This window comes from Purpureocillium lilacinum (genome assembly GCF_023168085.1).
Source record: "Purpureocillium lilacinum CBS 284.36 DNA, scaffold_2, whole genome shotgun sequence".
NCBI lineage: Eukaryota > Fungi > Ascomycota > Sordariomycetes > Hypocreales > Ophiocordycipitaceae > Purpureocillium > Purpureocillium lilacinum.
Window position 1 is genome coordinate 3,722,005 of NW_027072112.1, and position 17,627 is coordinate 3,739,631.

General features: G+C 62.7%; 6 protein-coding genes across 6 annotated transcripts; 1 reads left to right on the plus strand and 5 right to left on the minus strand.

Moving 5' to 3' along the window:
- Nucleotides 1-84: 84 nt before the first annotated feature.
- PLICBS_002883 (uncharacterized protein) lies at nt 85-2,162 on the minus strand (the record flags this gene model as incomplete). The annotated part of the gene is made up of 2 exons (XM_018322594.2): nt 85-1,936; nt 1,996-2,162. 2 exons carry the CDS (start codon nt 2,160-2,162, stop codon nt 85-87), a joined length of 2,019 nt encoding a protein of 672 aa, XP_018177824.2.
- Nucleotides 2,163-2,951: 789 nt separating this feature from the next.
- Nucleotides 2,952-3,706, plus strand: PLICBS_002884 (uncharacterized protein; the record flags this gene model as incomplete). Its single annotated transcript, XM_018322595.1, has 2 exons — nt 2,952-3,033; nt 3,117-3,706. The coding sequence occupies 2 exons, from the start codon at nt 2,952-2,954 to the stop codon at nt 3,704-3,706; spliced, it is 672 nt and encodes a 223-aa protein (XP_018177825.1).
- A 435-nt stretch (nt 3,707-4,141) lies between these two features.
- Nucleotides 4,142-5,986, minus strand: PLICBS_002885 (uncharacterized protein; the record flags this gene model as incomplete). Its single annotated transcript, XM_018322596.2, has 2 exons — nt 4,142-5,670; nt 5,767-5,986. 2 exons carry the CDS (start codon nt 5,984-5,986, stop codon nt 4,142-4,144), a joined length of 1,749 nt encoding a protein of 582 aa, XP_018177826.2.
- A 1,107-nt stretch (nt 5,987-7,093) lies between these two features.
- Nucleotides 7,094-8,928, minus strand: PLICBS_002886 (MFS siderochrome iron transporter 1; the record flags this gene model as incomplete). Its single annotated transcript, XM_018322597.2, has 3 exons — nt 7,094-7,461; nt 7,521-8,201; nt 8,259-8,928. The coding sequence occupies 3 exons, from the start codon at nt 8,926-8,928 to the stop codon at nt 7,094-7,096; spliced, it is 1,719 nt and encodes a 572-aa protein (XP_018177827.1).
- A 3,521-nt stretch (nt 8,929-12,449) lies between these two features.
- Nucleotides 12,450-14,305, minus strand: PLICBS_002887 (uncharacterized protein; the record flags this gene model as incomplete). Its single annotated transcript, XM_018322598.2, has 2 exons — nt 12,450-14,033; nt 14,105-14,305. The coding sequence occupies 2 exons, from the start codon at nt 14,303-14,305 to the stop codon at nt 12,450-12,452; spliced, it is 1,785 nt and encodes a 594-aa protein (XP_018177828.2).
- An 818-nt stretch (nt 14,306-15,123) lies between these two features.
- Nucleotides 15,124-16,515, minus strand: PLICBS_002888 (uncharacterized protein; the record flags this gene model as incomplete). Its single annotated transcript, XM_018322599.2, has 1 exon — nt 15,124-16,515. One exon carries the CDS (start codon nt 16,513-16,515, stop codon nt 15,124-15,126), a length of 1,392 nt encoding a protein of 463 aa, XP_018177829.1.
- Nucleotides 16,516-17,627: the final 1,112 nt, after the last annotated feature.

Sequence of the window (17,627 nt, forward strand, 5' to 3'; positions counted from 1 at the left end):
ACGACTGAACCTGCGTCGTCGTCTTTACGTCGCCTCTGCTTCGGTCCTGCGCCTTCGTCATCGTCACTATCGCCATCACCCTCATCACCTGCCCGCGCCGGGGAGGGGCCGCGGGCCGACAATCTGCCTCCTCCCGGCGCCGATGCCCTGGCCGCCCCTGTTCTGGCTGTCGCCGCCCGTGTAGCCGCTCCACTGGCCGACGTCCCAGCGGCCGCCGACGCCGCCGCCGATGCCGTCGACGGCCCCGTCGGCGGGGCGGGCGGCCCTGGCCGTCTCGCGCTGGGCCTCCTCCCACTCGCGCTGGCGCTCGCGCTCCATCTCCATCTCGCGCTCGAGCAGCGACTTGGACGCCCAGCCGCCGGCCTTGGTCTTGGCCTGGGACTGCGCGCGGCGCCGGTCCTCGCCGTCGCGCTCCTCCGTGGCGCCCAGCTCGCGCGCGTACGTCGTCTGCGCGGCGGCCTGCGCGGGCGGCGCGTTGCCCGCGAGGAACCGGTCGGTGCGGCTGGGCTGCGGCGCGGGAGGGGACGTGTACTTGGACGGGTCGGGGAGGGGCCGGCTGCCGCCGCTCGGGCTCTTAATCTTCGGCGCGGCGGCGGCGGTGGGGTCGGGCAAGGGACGGCGCGTTGTTACGAGGGGCGAGGGCGTGTCTTGCGCGTCTTCCTCTTCCAGACGCTCCTGGTGTTGGTTCCAAGCCGTTTGGAGCACCTCGCGCTCGTCCTTGGACCACGACTCGAAGCGGGCGGGCTCGCGGTCCGGCCCCTTGGCCGCCGGCGGTGATGCCGTGGCGGCGTGCCGGCTCCGGGACCTCGGCTTCGGGGGCGTTATCTCGTTGGCTGGTCGGTCGCTGCGTGACGGCCTCCCCTGGCGCTCGCGCTCGTATTCCGCCTCGCGCTGGCGGGCCAGCTCCAGCTCCTTTTCCAGCTCCTTTATCCGAGAGGTGTGGCTGTTCTCCGCGTCGGCCTGTTCGGCCTGGTACTGGCTCAGGAACTGGCCGCGAAGCTTGTTGTCGCTCTGGCTTCGCGCACGACGACGCTCCTCCTGCAGGCGGGCCTCGGCCTCCCGCTCTTCCTTGAGGCGCTGCTGCTCTGCCAGCTGCCACTGGCGCTCCTGCTCGGCCCATTGCCTCTTCTCCTCTTCGGCCTTTCTCCGCTCCTCCTCGCGCAGTCTCTCCGTCTCTTCCTCCCATCGGCGCTCCTCTTCTCTTTTGGCCTCTTCCTCCTCCGCTCGACGACGGCGTTCTTCGTCCTCGGCTTCCTGGCGCTGGCGCTCCTCTTCCTCTCTGCGGCGTCGTTCCTTGTCGGCCAGGCTGGGAACCTGCGGGCCGGCGTTGGTAATTTGGCGTCTCCCTCCAAAGGCAATTCCCAGATTTCCCTGGCTGGCGCCACCCATGTAGCCGTACTGAGCAATGTTCCAGGCGGGCGATGTGGCGCCTTCTTGTTCGCGCTTGCTCCAGCTGCTGACGGTGCCGGGCGATCCGCCGCTCGATGGTGTCTTGCCATGGCCCTTGGTCGGGCTCCAGCGGCCAGACGCGGAATCTCCGGTTCGGTGCGGCAGCACTGGCTTGGAAGCGCCGTACGCGGACGAGGTGTTGCTCGTGATGGACGTGCCCCTATCACGGAGTCCAGTCGGAGTCGCGGGAGCGGCGCCGGTGCCTTGCGGGCTCACGACGCCGCGCGTCTTGGGCCCTATGGCCGTGGGGAAGCTTCTCGGATTCACGGCGTTGGCGGCCCTGCTGAATGCGCCGAGACATTGCAGCACTTGGGCGGGGTCCTTTTGCTCGAACAGGTCGACGGTGAGGAACATGTCGTGCTGCTGCAGGTTCAGGGGCGGGGCCTGGCAGGCGCGGAGAAAGTGCGAGATATTTTCCATCTGGACGAAGGGCATGGCCGACTGCTTGAACCTGACGCCAGGCGGAGGCACGGCGCGGTTGACGAGCCTGTTGGGCGGCGGGGTGTTAGAGTGCGGCGCCAGCGGGCGGCGCGGGGGTCGACTTACTTGCACAGCGCGACGCCATCCTTGAGCCCCTCGAGGAGGTCTGAGGACGGGAGCCTCTCGCCGAGGGTGTCCTCAATCCATTTCCGGGCTTCGTTGGCGGCGGCGGGGGTGTATTTGTCGAGGCGCATCTGGCGCAGGTCCTTGTCCAGCGACGTCACTGAAGCCATCGCGACGGTTGTGTCGGGATCGGGGGAAAGCGGCGACAAGGTGAGGGCAGGCGGGGGCCGACGGTCGCGAATTGAACCTCGGAATCTGCAGATCAGGGCAGAGAGGTGTTGTCGAGTGCGCAAATTCGAACGAGGAGGGCGGCCGGCGCGATCGGAATGCTGTCGTATGGGGCAATGGGCGTGCGTGGCGCTGTATTTCAGGCACACGCGGAACGGCGGCGATGGAGCCCCCGCGCGATGTGGGCGTCGGCGGAGTGAGTGTTGGCCGCGTGAGGGCGAGCGAGCGAGCGGGTGGGCGGCGCGACAAGACGTGGGCGACGATGGTGTTCAGGGGTTGCCGCGATGAGGTTGTCGTAGGGAGCAGGAGTAGGAGGAGGGAGTAGTTAGGACGTGCGCGCTCCGAAGCGTGACGGGTAAGGTAGGTGGTCGAATGAAGACGACGCTTGACTTGGGCGGCGGCGCTGGGCGCTTGAGGCCCGGCCGGGCCCTGTTTTACACCACCAGGGCACTCAGTGAGTGGGTAAGCACGACCAGGCCAGGGCCAGGGGACCGGCCGACCGACCTGCCCGCCGCCCCCGGCGCGGAGATGACGTGGGCGCAGACGACGACGCCGCCGCTGTGGCTGTGGCTGCGACCTGTGGCTTGGCGGGGGGGAGGGGCCCGACAGACAGACCTAGACGACTCCATCCATCAAACCTCCAAGAAAAGTAGCTTCCCCAACTTTCGCCTCCGGATTTCCGCCATCGAACCCTTCCCCCCCCGGTCGCAACACCGTCCCATGCCCTCCCCATGAAGCGCATAGGACCCGTCGCGCAGGCATGGTACAAGTGGAAGGCCCTCCGCCTGCCCTGGCGGAAGCGCTTCTTTGTCGGTACGTCACGGATATATCATCATCCCACGATTGCGGCGGCGGCGGCGGCGGCGAATGAGGACTGACACGCAACGCGCGCACAGGGTATGACCTCCAGGGCAACACCTTCTGGGAGTTCCGCCTCACCACCCGCGGCGGCTCCGACACCTCCCTCGACCCCTCCGCCTCGTCGGAGCGCTGGCGCCGCATCGTCCACTACCCTCGCTCGACGCACTACTCGGACGTCAAGGTCAGCCCGCTCTGGCACCAGTGGCTGCGGCACACGCGCCCGGACGCCCCCTCGCTCGCCGAGCAGCGCGCCGACGTCTCCCGCCAGGAGCGCACAAAGGTGCTCGCCGCGCAGGCCGACGCCCGGTGGGAGGCCAAGCCTCGCGTCATGGAGGCGCCTGAGGATGCTGCCGCGAGGATAGCACCGGCGGGGCCGGTCGCGGCGGTGGGCCAGGAGCAGCAGCAGAAGCAGCAGGATGCCGAGTCGGAACAGCAGGCGGCCCGGTCGGAGCAGCAGCAACCGGCGGAGCAAGAAACCGGCTCCGCGGCCGTCAAGGGCAAGGGCGCAGCAGCATCACCAGCGGCCGCCCCCGAAAACGACCCGTGGGCAAAGGCCAGGGCACAAGGACCGAGCGAAAAGTGGCAGCCCGCGGCATGGACCCCAACCGCCGCCAAGAAGCGGTAACGGTGGTCACCCAGGCAAGGACGCAAATGCAATGGACTTAAAAAAGGCGGCAAGCAGTTTGGCGCTCGCTGCCCGAGGCGTGGGGAGACAAACGCCGTATGTCGATTCGCGCGCCCTCGTTATGGCCGCGGATGCAATTGTATCATCTAATCTTGTATCATACTTGTAGCATAACGAAGAAATACCCTCTATGTACGCCCGCAAGCCCGCCCGCTATATCATATGCCATGCAGAAACGCCCCCCCCAGCTCATGGTTCCAAAAACAAAGAAACGCCCAACTCTTTTTTCCCCGTCCCAGTGTCGAGCTTTCATGGCCGCATACAGGGGTCCAGACATTGAAATCGTTCAAGCCCCGTACTCCGGTCCTCCAAACAGCAACAAAAAGTCTGAACAAAAATGCCAAGGGGAGCACGTCAGGTAGTGTCTCCCTCCGTTCAAGCCGTAGCCGACGCTTCCAACACTTGCAGCAACACGCGGATCCGCTCCCCGGAACTCGTCAGGATATCCTGCGCGAGCGTGTCGTCCGTGTCCGTCTTCATCCTGCCGGTGCGCTTCTTCTTCGCCTTGGCCTCCCTCGCCTTGATGCCCTTCTCGGCGGCCGCGGCGAGGCCCGGCGTGTACTCGAGGCTGTCGCAGCTCCAGAGCAGCTGGATGGCGTTCTCCACCAGCAGCGACAGCTTGGCGTTGTCCTCGAGGCCGACCGTGTTGGCGGGCAGGCCGATGTAGCACTGCTCCAGCATGGGCGTCGTGAGTGCGCCCGCCGCGTCCGCCTCGGCGTCCACCCTGCGCGGGTTCCTGTAGCTCGAGGGGAGCAGCATGTGGAAAAGCTCCTTGGCCAGCGTGACGTGCGTGACGTCCAGCAAGGGGTTGGCGCGCTGCGTCACGAAGAGGGCGAACATTTGCAGCGGGAGCACCTGGATCGCGGCCGCGAATTCCGTGTACAGCTGGTTAAGCTCATGGGCCTTGCGGAGCGTGTAAGTCGCCGCCGAGAGCATCTTGAAGAGACGCAGCCGCAGGACGACGGAGTCGGCAAGACCGGGGTGCGAGCAGCCAAAGGACACCTCCTTTCTGGCATCCCGCGGCTTCTGCGGAGTCGGCGGCTCTGAGACGCCCGAGGAGATGGAGTCGTCGTCAAAGTAGTCGCCAAACTTGTCGTTCTCCAGGTCCAGGACCTGCTCTCGTTTTCGTTTTCTCGACGTCTTCTTGGCCCCCCTGTGCTCCTTTTCAAACACCTCGGAAAATGACGATGTCGACAAGCTCCCGCCGTCGGCTAGGAGGGCCTTGACTATCCGCTTGAAACCCACTTGCCTGCCTTCCTGCTGGTCCATGTACATGGCGATGATGGATTGCCGTCGCGACGTAATAGGCTCTTCGTCGTCGTCGTCAGGCTCACTCTTGTCATAGTGCGCCTCTCTGTCGAGCCGCTCCCTCTCGGTCCAGTCCGCCTCGAGGACATCAATCATGTATTCGAGCCAGACCCTCCAGTAGCGCCACCGATGCGGATGCAGCGTCGCCGTGTTAAACGCCCAACCGACGGTGGACCAAAAGTCCTGGCCACGGCACCAGACGCTCCCCTCGTTGGCCATGCGCCCGCGCAGACGGTCGTGGTCCCGGCCCTCGCCGTCAGACATGTCGCTGCCGCTCGCGTTGTCGCCGGCGTAGCCGGGCCGACGGCCCCATCGCGGCTGGGACCGGAACTGGAATGCGGTGCGGAAGCCCGCGTTGACGGGTCCCACGACGGCGAGCAGGTTGCGCAGGTAGTCGAGGGCGAGGGCGGGCATGTCGAGGTGGTCGGGCTTCTCGGCGCGCGTCGTGTTCATCGGATGAATGAGGAGCGTGTTGAGGAGCGCGACATGGCTCGGGGGCGGGACGGGCACGGCCTTGCGCGACTGCTGCTGCGACGCGTCTCGCCTCGACGCGCCGCTGCCTAGTGAGCTGTTGAGAAGGTTGATGGCGCATGTGTCTATCGATGGCGTCCTCTCATGTTAGCTTCTCTCGATCATATTGCTCAAAACGCGCGCCACGATGGCGCGAGGGGGAGGGAGGCGGCGCCTCGTACAAAGCTGTTCCTCGAGGAAAATCTGGCAATGGCCCTTGAGCTCGCGCGGCAGGCGACGTGCCTCGCGGTATGGACACGGCGCCGCCTGCGCAGGGCTGCTCGCCGTCGTCGAGTCGTGCTCCTCCTCCTCCTCCCCGCCGCCGTCGTCGGAATCGTTGGCCGTGTAGAACGACGCCGGCGACGAGCTTCCGCTGTTGTGCGGCGACGGCCTTCTCGCCATTTGCGCGCTGCCGGGGTCGTGGGGGTGGCAGGCGAGCGGGTGGTGGCCCGATGGCGTCGCGGTGAGAGGGGGGTGGGTGTTCGAGGAAGAGGCGATGATGGAACGAACAGCTTTACGCGGGTCGCGGTCGCGATATGGCGCTCGCTGGCGTCAACTGCCTCATAACGTTAGTTGTGGCGTGGTGAGGAACAAAGACGGGCGGGACGCGCCACATGAGGTGCTGCTAGAAGTGGGGCAGGCCGCGAACAAGCGCCGCACTGACGCCGTGCCGCCCGACAGTGCATTGGTTTGCATGCAAACTGTACGCTGCCGGCCCCCTCGTGCGACGAGCAAGTTATCAACCGTCAGCTGGTATGGCCTTCCCGTACCCTGTTCACGCAGATGGGTCCCATCCACGATACACAAAAAAACGCATTATTCATTGCCGGCTTAGCTGATGGATGCTATGCATAGGTACGGTCAATGTGTAAGATACCTTTTGGAACTTTGGACTTGACCTTGCAATGCTCCGTCTGCTCTATACTGCGTATCATCAACTTGGAACTCTTTCCACCAAGGCGCCAAGTGCCTCAACTCTCACCGTCAACGGTGCCGCAAAGGAGCAAAAAACCCCGCCACTGCCAAGACCGAATCAGAAACCGTCACGTCTCACTGTGTGCTCCAGACGTAGTACAAGCAAGTATGACGGGCGGCACGCCGAGCATGAAGCTCACAGGCGCGCCGCCCTCGACGCCATGTTGTTATATGCCGTGCGATGCTATGCTCATGTGCCGATGCCAGGGCCCCATGTCGGACCCGATGCTTGGAAAATCATGGTACCCCCTCCCCGTCCCGTCGCCCACGATGCCTCGTGGGCCGACATGCCACACCCCTAAAAGGCCCCCCTTCCTCTAGCCACGCCAAGTCATTATACACGAATCTATATTATCCCCGCGCCTCGGCGCTATCTATTGGTATTCCCTCCCAAAACGCCGTATCAATGCAAGACAGAAGAAGAGAGATGAATGTGTGTATCCTGAAGACGGCGCATGTATGTGATGATGATGGTTCTCTCCGGAATGTGTTGGACCACGTGCGGGGGATCTGCACACGCCCCCTCGAGCGGAACTAGGACGACGCCTGTTGGGCGTTGGTCGCCTGCTTCTCCAGGGCGGTGCTCTCGCGCCTCTCCCTCTCCTTGTCGTCGGCCTCGTGCACGGCCTCCTCCTCGGTGATCTGCGTGTGCTTGGTGCGCATCATCTCGAGCACGTGCGCGGCCTCGGCGGCGAACTTGCACTTCATGCGGATCCGGGCGCCGTACTTGTAGAAGAGGAAGGGGAACGGCACGCACGCGAGCGCCAGGAACGCGGGGATGGAGCTGGCCCAGTGGTTGCCGAGGTCCTGGTACATGTATGTCGTGAACAAGGGGAAGATGGCGCCAAACAGCGATCGCAGGACCGAGTTGGCGGCCAGGACAGACGCGGCAAAGATGACGTCTGTAACGCAGGTCAGCATTTTGTTTTACCCATATAATCAGCAGAGAAGCAAAACTCACAAGAGTCGACAAGGTAGTTCATGAGCGACAGGAACACCAGGACAATGCCGGCAGCAAAGAAGCCGGAGCCAATAATAGGCACGACCCAGTGGACGCTGTTGCCGTTGGTCCAGGCGAACCAGAACAGTCCAACGGGCAGCAGGATGGATCCGACCAGGGCCGGGGGGAGACGAGCCTCGGGCGGCGCCATGCCGCCAGCCTTCTTCGCCGCCCGCTGGTAGCGCCCGTTGTCAAAGATGCTGCCGACCGTCGCGACAGTCATACCCACGGCAATACCGATGAAGGCCAGACCACCGATACCGGGCTTCCAGCCCCGGCCCTGCTGGAAGACGATGGGGAACGCGGCGAAGCAGAGATACAGCGTGCCGTAGATGATGGCCATGTAGATGGCGGTGAGCAGGACGATCGGCTCGCGGAACAGCAAGATCCAGGGGCGCGACATGGCCACCTTCATCTGGCTGCCGACGCTCTTCTTGGGCTTGCCCTCGTCCAGCTTGGAGATGTAGACCTTGCCCGTCTTCTCGGAGAGGGCGATTGCGCGCTTTCGCAGCAGCACGGGTGCGTACGTCTCGGGGTAAACGAGCGAGTTGATGATCCAGAGGACGCCGGTGAAGATGGCCGTCAGGCCCTCGACCCATCTCCAACCCTCGGCCTCGCCAAGGAAGCCGCCAGCAATCGGTCCTGTGAGTCAAGGTCAGCTTGAATCCAAGATTGAGGAGTAAATGAGACGGAACGCACCAAGAGCAGGGCCCAGGAACGGGGCCATGGCAAAGATGCTGGTAGCGATACCGCGCTCGTTGGCGGAAAACATGTCGGCAATGACACCACCGGCATTCGTCAGAGGCGACGAGCCGAACGCGCCGGCGAAGAAACGCAGCACGATGAGGGCAGCCATGGACGGAGCGCCAGCAGCGCCAGCATTGAAGGCCGTCAGGGCCATGTAGGTGAAGAAGAAGAGATGCTGGCGGCCGTACATCTCAGACAGCGGCGCCCAGATGAGCGGGCCGATGGCGAAACCCAGGACGAACATGGAGACGCCGAGAATGACGACCTCGGTGGAGGCACCAAAGTCCATCATGATCTCGAAGACGCCGCCCGAGTAGGCGGAACTGGCAAAGGAGACGGCGAGCGTCGACATGGCGGCTATGAGGGTAATGGCCCACTTGAAAGTCTTGGAAAAGGTTACGGGGTTCCGCGGGTCGCTGGGCAGGAAGTCGACGAGATACGGCGACTCAACGGTGCCGTTTCCGGGGTACTTGTGGTTGAGGACGGCATCGTCGACGCCGGCCTGGTCCAGCAGGACGCTCCAATGCGACGTCTTGGGGGCGATGGGCGCTTCTTGGCGTTGGGCCTCGACATCGCGGTCGGCGGCCGTGGTCGACGACGATGAGGAAGAGGCGACCGCCATGGTGTTGCGGATGCGCCCGGGGGGATTCTATCGGCGCGGCGATCTGTCTGTACACCACTTCGTGATGAAAAGATGTTGTTGACGACAGGACGCGCAGGAGCTTGTCGGCGGTCGGGGCGCGCCGTGACGTCGGGTTCGGGTTCGGGCTCGGGGTCGGCGGCGGGCGGAGCCGTTTCCGTTTCCGTTTTCTGTTTCTGGGCGCGGCAGGCCGAGGGAGACAACACGGGGCGCGATATTAATAGTACGTCGTGGTAGACGGGAAAGCCGTGCGTCTCTGAGACGGGTGAGGGGTCCGTTCGTGTCGTGTCGACTCTGAAGCTCGGTGGTCTCAGACACCAAGGCCGTGTTCGGGGTTGTCTTGGGTTTGGATCGGCCAAGGGAGGAGGAGGAGGAGGGCTCAGACAGAGAGGGAGGGGAGGGCCATCCTTAACTACTGCTACTGCTGCTAGGACTCCTCCCACTGCGACCTTGGGCCGAGATGGATGGGATCGTCATTCGGCGGGCGAGCAAAACAGACTGACATTGCGCCGTTGCAGTCGGGTCCGGGTCCCACAGGCTCGGGACGTAGCGCGGCGCGTTAAAGTCCGCCGGGGTTGGGGGAGCCGTGGGAGGCGAGCAGGCGAGCAGGGCAGGGCCCCAGGGAAAGCTCAGGGCGGTGCGCAAGTGGATGCGCGCTGGGAGCGGGCGAGTCGTGGTGTCGTGGGTTGCGGGTTGCCGGACGGTCATGAACAAGGATGCGGTGCTAGTCAAGTTCAAGGTAAGGTAGGGGTGGGTGGAGGGGAGGGGAGGGGAGGAGAGGAGCGGCCAAGGCGGGTCGGGCTCGGTGGAGAGCGGGCGGCGGCGTCGGCGGCGGCGACAAGGACTTTGTGCAAGCCGCCCGTCGTCAGCGAAATCGCCGGTACTGGTCTGGCAATGCACATCTCGTTGCATCTCCGCCGACGGGCTTGGCTCGTGTGAGATGCAGATGCCATACCATACCCAGCGATAAACTTCCCGTCCACCGTCCACCAATATGCTGGTGATGATGACGCCGGCGGTGATGATGATGCCATTGGGGTTGGCCTTTTTGTCAGCACGGAATCCGTCGACGACCGCCTCGGTCTGAACCTCTTTGGTACCCTCGTTGGCAGGCTTTCGGACTCGACAAGCCCCGACCGGCGTTTATCGTCGTCGTCGTCGAGTCGTGCCGCGAAAACGGCCCAGCGCTGCCTATTGTCAAACACACGGCCTGCCCTTTTCGCGAAGCTCCCCCTCCCCCCAAGCCCCCAGCCCCAGACGGCCAAGTTCCGCCCGTCGTTCTCGTTGCGCAGCGCGCACCGCCCAGCCCACCAGCGTGCTGCCCAGCGTGCCAGCCCAGCGTGCCAGCCCAGCGTCGTGCCAGCGTCGCGCCAGCTGCGACGACGCACCGAGACAAGAGCAGCAGCAGCCGTCGCAGCAGCATGCTGGATTGAGGGCGCGATGGAACCCTCCGCGACCCCGTCTTGCCCGTCGCCCGTCGCCCGCGAGCCAATGCCAGCCAGACACAACCCACCCCCCCGGAGACCCTGTGTGCCGGCAAATTATGCAGCCCGCCGTGGGTCCCGCGCGCGACGACGCATGGCACGGCGATGGCGTAGGCAAGGCATGGCATGGTCTGCCGTGGGCACGGGGCACTTCTTCGCCCACGTTGCCCAGGCGCGCGGGTGCCGGGCGGCGACTCGAGCGAGCCACGCTTGTCGGCTCCGCGCTGTCAAGACCCGAGATGGTAGGTAGATGCTGACATTTGCATCTGGTCCGGCCTTTATATCGGACTTTTGGCTGCGGCGCCACCGCCCACTCGCGCCGCCAAACGAGGCAAGAAAAAAAAACGAGGCGCGCCGTGGACGAGAAAAATGCCCTGAAGGGGGGGGCAGCTGTGGATCGGCCGCCAGAAGCCCGTCAAGGCCGTCTCCGGCCTGCCGCCGCCGCCGTCGCCGTCGCCGTGGCCACTGCAGGCGAAGCCCCTCCGTCATCCACACCAAACCCCACCGCTCTAACGCACAGCACCTGGCCTGGCATGCTGGCAGAGGCAGGCCCCAGGATGCCATGCCAGCTCAGAACGGGCAAGCCAGGCCCCCTCCCAGAGCTGGCCGCCCGCCCGCCCGCTGCTGGAGCCGACCGCCGACCGCCCCCAAAAACGCCGATCCCAGCCCTTGAAGCGGCTGGCCCGGGCGCAGGGGCATCATCCCCATCGTCAGCTCCAGTCCGGGCCAACAGCAGACGTCGCCCTGTCCTGGTGACTCGCCCGCCCAGCGCGTGCCGATGCTCCTGTCCTCGTCCTCGTCGGATCAACGCTGCGACGTCGTCTGTGCGTCTGTGCTCTCCTCCTCCCCTCCCTGCGCGTCGCATCGCGGCCCGGGACTGCGGTGCCGCTGCTCGTCCCTGGGCATCTGGGGCAGCTGCCAGCAATGAGGCTGTGCTGCGTTTTGTTTTGCGGCGAAATGCAGATATACTCGTAAACGGTACGGTCGTGCCCGCCAACGCCTGTGAGCCCAGCCCATGCCCGCATCTTTGTCTGACATCGACGTCGACGCGGATGCGTCCCTCCTCGTCGGGGTTTACCGTTTCGGGAACGACAAGAGGATCTCTGCTGCGCGTGAGAGCATCTGCCTCGTGCCCAGCAGCCACCGCCCTTGTTGACGCCCTTCGATATCACAGGAGTTGTCTTCGAGAAGCCATCGCTTATCATCGCTCTGGGTGGAACCTGCTTGCTCTCGTCCGTGCTTCGGCTCCGAGCTGCCCTCAGGATTAGTGATTACTCCGTATGAACAACACAAAAGCCCAATGCCGGTCGCTTCGGGAGCGCGCAACAGCTCGCGGGGCGTGCGCCACCTCGCTCGATCGGCAACTTTTTGTGCATGCACAACTCGGTCTCGTTTCCGGGCCCACTCAAGCCAGTCTAAAACGTAAAGCTGGCACTCAAAGGCAAGCCGAAACTGCCTTGTTGACGACCAAGACACCACCTGCTCGCGAGCCCCATGGGAACTCCGGTCTTGCCTGGTTCTTTTGCTTTTGTCATCCTTTGTTCGGAGGTTGCCTTGCTGAGAGTGAGGCGCCTCTCTCACTCCCCGTTCGACCCAACTGGCCCCGCGCGAGAACGTTGCATCGGGGATTTCGTCCGTTTAACTCCAACCACTCATCGCCTTGCTCGACACGCATCCTTTCCTCTGGCCGTCTTGCCCGTCGCCGCGCTCACTGGTCCGTTGACGGTAGATATGCATGTTGGTTCGTCTCGGATTGCAATGAGGCCATGCTGTGACGCTCAATGCCATTCCCTTCCCGTCGTGACCAGGGGCTCCCGGCCGCCAGGGTCGGCGTCGCGCTCACACGTGGTGGACCTCCAGGTGCCCATGTCGAACCGCCTCAACTCTCCACTTAGACCTGACGCTATCGGACGACATGGCATCCGCCCCAGGACGTCGCCGAAATGCATTCCCAGAGTCGACTTATGCTCATACGTGCTCATGCTCATGCTCATGCTGCGGCGTTAAACGTCCCGGTCGCTAGTCCCCGAGACCCTCCCATTCATCCGTGTCGTCGTCGCTAGCCTGCCCCTTGTCATCGCTCGAAACTCCGGACGAGCTCTCGGCGGACTCCTCGCTGGCTCCATCGCTCTGCGTCTGCGCATTATCCCTGCCAGCCTCATCTCGCGCCACGAGAGAGATTGGCTCGCCCGTGGCCTTTGATACGGGCATTCCGAGCACATCTCGTATGATCCGACCGTCCTCGTCGCGCAGATACGGCCCATCTTGCTCGGCAGCGCCCGCCGGATCCAACGTGTCGGCGCCCTCTCGGACGAATCCTGCGACGAAGAAGCCCATGACGCCGCGGCCATCATCCTTGTACGACCGGATGCATCCGTCAGCAATCACTTTGTCGCCCTCGCACGCTTCGACCAGGCCTCGCACCGGCCAGTCCTTCATGCCCGTGACCTGGCTTTCTCGGGGCAGGATTCGCCAACCCCGTTCCCGGGCAATGTCAGATCCGAGAGCCTTCATCACAACATTCTCGTTCTCCTGCGAGTGAACCGAGCATGTCGAGTACGTAACCTTTCTCGCCCCGGGGAACCGGAAAGCGTGCAGTAGCAGCGTCAGCTGGAAAGATGACAGCGACTGGAGCCGCGCTTCCATGTCTTTCTCGGACTTGAGTAACACCTCGTTTCCGTCGTCGTCGCGAATAATGTTCTGGGACTGCTCGGCCATTTGGTCGTGTTTTCTCTTCCCCTTGCTCGTGCTGCCACTGGCTTTGCCCTTCCCCTGTGACGCTAGGAGCTCAGGTAGGTGCAGCTCTGGCATGAAATCTCGACCCACGATGCCGCTTCCCGAGCAGCTCGGGTCGAGAAGCAAGGCCCCAACCTCGTTGAACCGCTCAGCATTGGGGTCGACCTGCAAGAAGTCTTGACCAAGGGCAATCCGGGTCATTTTCTTGGAGCCGGCAATGCCGACCATTTTCTCCAGGGTCTGCGCGCGCCTCGGATCCTTCTCAAATGCGTATATCGTCTGTGGCGGAGACTCAAACTCGGGTCTGTGGTCGTGGATGATGGAGGCCAAATGCGTAGTTTTGTTGCCTGGCGCAGCACAAGCATCTATCACGTCGCCATCCTCAGACCGAGGGTCCAGCAGGTAAGCCGGAAAGCACGATGCCTTGTCCTGGAGGATGATCTCGCCGGTTGAATACGCCTTAGTCTTGGTCAGATCCGTCCCCGAGGTGACCGCTACCAGGTTGGGCACATGCGGGTCGATGTAAAGGTGTTTGCCCGGCTTGCTGACGACTTCCTGGACGCTGACGGCCCTGTGGTATTTTGCAAACGTGGTCTCCAGCTGGTCCTCGATGCTGCTTTTCAGCGCATTGATGCGCACCCACCGCGGGTAGTTGGCCTCTTCAGGTGCGCTGGCCTTGTCGATTTGCTGCCTCAGAGCATCCAGGGATGCCGCTTTGCGGCGCAATCTCGCCCTCGTAAGCTCCGACGTCAACCGTCCTTTGTGTCTCTCAATGCTGGCTCGAAGGCCATGGCTTTGAGGTAGAGCAATGCCGCCCTTAGCTAGGAGCAAATCATGGACCAAGAGTATGGATAGCGTAGGGGTGAGCTGCGACAGCCGTCAGTGTCTTCCCGCATGGCAAACAGACAGCGGGCACGGCAATCAGTAAAATGCCTCACCTTGCGCTCATGCTTGAGTAGTTCTGCCGATTCGACAACCTCCTTGAGGACCGGGCTCCATTTACTCGTCTCCAGGACAAGTGCGTAGAGCTGGTTCGGCGACGACTTGATGTTCTTCTTCTTGAAGACCCGAGACTTCAAGCTACCGCCCTCTGTCGAAGAAGAAGTCAATATCTCCGCCGCCTCATGGTAGAGAGACATTTTTCCGGATCGTGCACCGTCGTACGAATGGTCATGCTGCGTGTCCACGGGTGAAGGAGACGTCGAAGCAGGGAAGCCACCGCCTCACTGGCCACGGCAAATCTCAACGCACAGGCGCCAACGACACGGCACTGATTAGCCGCTGTTCACCCGACTTACACCGGCCTCCCGCGATTCCCAAGTTCCAACGCATCCCACGACATCACCCACCATCGGTCTTCGCCATCGCCCAACTTGCATCCACAGTCCAAGCGCGCCCCTCCCCGCGCGGTACGTTGGGCAAGAAAAGTAGCCTGCGGCAAGCATCCAACCGCAAGTTAGTTATCCGGGTGACCTCAGATGTAACGTCTCACTTTTCACGCCCACATGAGGTCTTGCGAATCAAGCGGGCATTTCTCTATTCAATCTAGCAAAGGACATAGAAACGCTATATACAAGGATAGGATCCGAAAATGGCTACAAAAGAGTGGCTGGTAGATGGTTGACCTCGGTATCTTCTTCTACCTCATACGTAGTGGTGAACACCGAGAATACCAGATTTGAAGGTTCTCGCAGGGTATATGCTAAAATGTACGTTGAGAATTGAACTTTGGGGCAGCCCACGCGGTGACTGGCAGTCGTTGTGTTTGACGTCATCAAAGGGCCGTTGCGATGCGTAGCCAGAATCCGATCCCTCACGTGTCCACACATTCAAGAGACGCTGTGGCCCGGCCCAATTTCACATGGGCCAAGCACTCGAAACGAGTGTAAGAAACGAAAATCTGCAGGGCTGATTCTACATCGAGCACGATCGAATCCAGCAGGCTTGGAGCAGTCGCCTACTCCTGCTTGCGCTGGCGTCTGACGTGGTCGTAGCCGCGCCGCCGGTTGTTGGACGAGGGGGTCTTGGCGGCGGGAGCCTCTGCGGTGACCGTGACCGTCTCCCAGACTGTGACGATCTTGGGTGTGCATTGGGCATCCTCGGCTCCTTTCGACGGCAATGGCGAGCCAACAACCCCGGGGATCGAGGTTGTTGGGGCGGAGGCGGGAGTCGTCGAATCTTTCTTCTGAACGGACGGCTCGCTGGTAGCGTCAGGCTTGGCGGCCGCCTCGGAGCTGTGTTCAGAGTTGGGCTTGGGGCCATAAGCCCAGCCCGAGATGGGATTGTTGCCGGGAAGAGCATCCAGTACGCCGCTCGTCGTTTCCGGGACGGGGTTGTCGATTTTGCATTCCTTCTTGGTCGACCCGTAGGTTAGACCGGGGCATTGCTCCAGACCTTTGCCTCCCGTGTTGCAAGTGTCGATGATGTGCTGAAGCAGCTTCTCGTCCCAGCCAGACATGAAGTCGGCGTGCAGGCTATAGCCGGTAGCGTCACCGTTGGAGAGAACGAAGGGCTGCTTGCCCTGGAACGGCGTCCAGCGGTCCTTGAACTTGGGCGTATTCCAGTAAACCTCAAAGAAGATGTGCGGAACGTGGATCCAACCACTGGGGCAGTCCCTTCTCCCGTGCCCAGCGTTGGTGGGATAGGCCATGTTATTCTTGTAGTCGGTCAAGCCTGCCTTGGGGTTGTAGCACGACGGGAAGTGAAGGTCGGCGCGGAGGGGAGAGGCATATCCGTCACAGTTGGCATCCGGGAAGCCGACTCCTTCACCCTTGTTGTTCTTATCAGGCATGCCACCCATGCTACCGTCAGAATCGGCCTTCCAAGACGGCGGGTCGTAGCTCTTGCGGGGACACGTCCACTTGATGGGGTTGAGAGGGCCTTTGGACGGATCTGTGTTGCCGCTCGCCCCGCCAGCGGGAGGAGAGCGCGTATTCACATCCCCAATGACCATCTGAAGGCCCAGGGGGAACGGCTTGATGTCGTCGTTGGTGGGCTCGAAGAAGTAGTATACCTGGGCGTAGAACAGCTCTACAGGCTCAAACTTTTTCGTCTTGGGGTCTCTAAAGTAGAGCGAGGGGAACCAGTAGTTGCTGTTGTCGCCCACGACCTGTGCAGAGGTGCATTGGGAGTTTTGGAGAGTCTTGCCGGTGGAGTTGAGACTGAAGGCGCTGCCTCCCAGGATGTGGTGCAAGTGAGGCGACGGGACGCCGGGGTTCACGATGGGATCCGCGCGGCCGATGGTGAGTTGCTTGTTGTTGAAGTGAAGGACGCCAAAGGTGCGTCCATCCTTGGCGGCGACGGCGACGCTGCCGAGGGCCGCAAGTGCGGTCACGGCGGCAGACTTCATATTGCCGGTTTCGTGGTATCTCACTCAGTCCGAGTGTCTCAAATGAAGGGGTACAGTTGAGCGCCAAGAGGAAACGGAACCTCCTGACGAAACTTTGGTACAGTAGCCCGACCGCAAAACAAAGTGTTGCGGAGGTGACGATGGAAGCCAAGTTTTCGAGCGGAGTCGATTGTGAGCAGAAGCTCAAGCAAAAAGGTGGGCGCTGGCACCGGAGCGCTTGGTGATCAGTCAAAGAACGAAAGGGAAGGCTTGTGCGGACAAACGCGGAGGACCGGGCCTCGGCGTTGGCAGGGTAAGGACCGAAACAAACAGAACTGTGCTGTTTGGGTGAGGAGAAGAGAAGGACGTGCTCTGCACCTTCTTAAAGGAGGGTGAAGGTGAAGGATACGAGAAGACGGACCGAAGCCGATTTGAAGAATGAAGTGAAGGAGGTGAGGAGAAAGGTGTTGGGTGAAGGTGTTGTTGGCCTCCGTATAATAGAAAAAGCGCCGGAGCGCGGCGGGGAATGTCACTTTCAGACTCGAGAGAGAGGAGCCCGGGCAAAGAAACGGCAGTTTGCCTCATTGGGCGAGCCAACGTGGAGGCGTTTGCGCGCCGTCGTCGACGCATCCCTGCGCATGCCAGGCGTGGAGTCTCGAGACGTCCCCAGCTGGGGATGGGGACGGGCCATTGTTGGCTGCCACGCCTACAGATTACCAGGACCAGCCATGGAGGATGGGATGGATGGCATGGACTTGTGGCCGCTGGGCTCGGGCCACTGGGCGGCTCGCTCGACGGCCAAGGCCTCCCTTACTCACGTTGCAATGTCCACGTGTGTGGGCGAAGAGGGTGCAGACGGCCAACACATCAAGGGCATCTACGGTACGGCATTGCACTGTACAGTCTGTACCGAGTACTGCTCCGGGGCTGATGGCGTCCTGACAGTCGGATCCTGGCAGTCGAGGGCCCCCGGCCATGTTGGCAAGCGTCACAGAAGAGGGCCGCGGTGTGAGGTCGCCGGCGACAAGATTCGCGCGTTCCTGCATGGTGGCTTGGGGTCGGCCGGGCTTGGTCCGAGGCGTGATTCGCCGAGGCGGCCGGCTGTTCCCCCCTGGCGCTGATAGGCCGCAGAG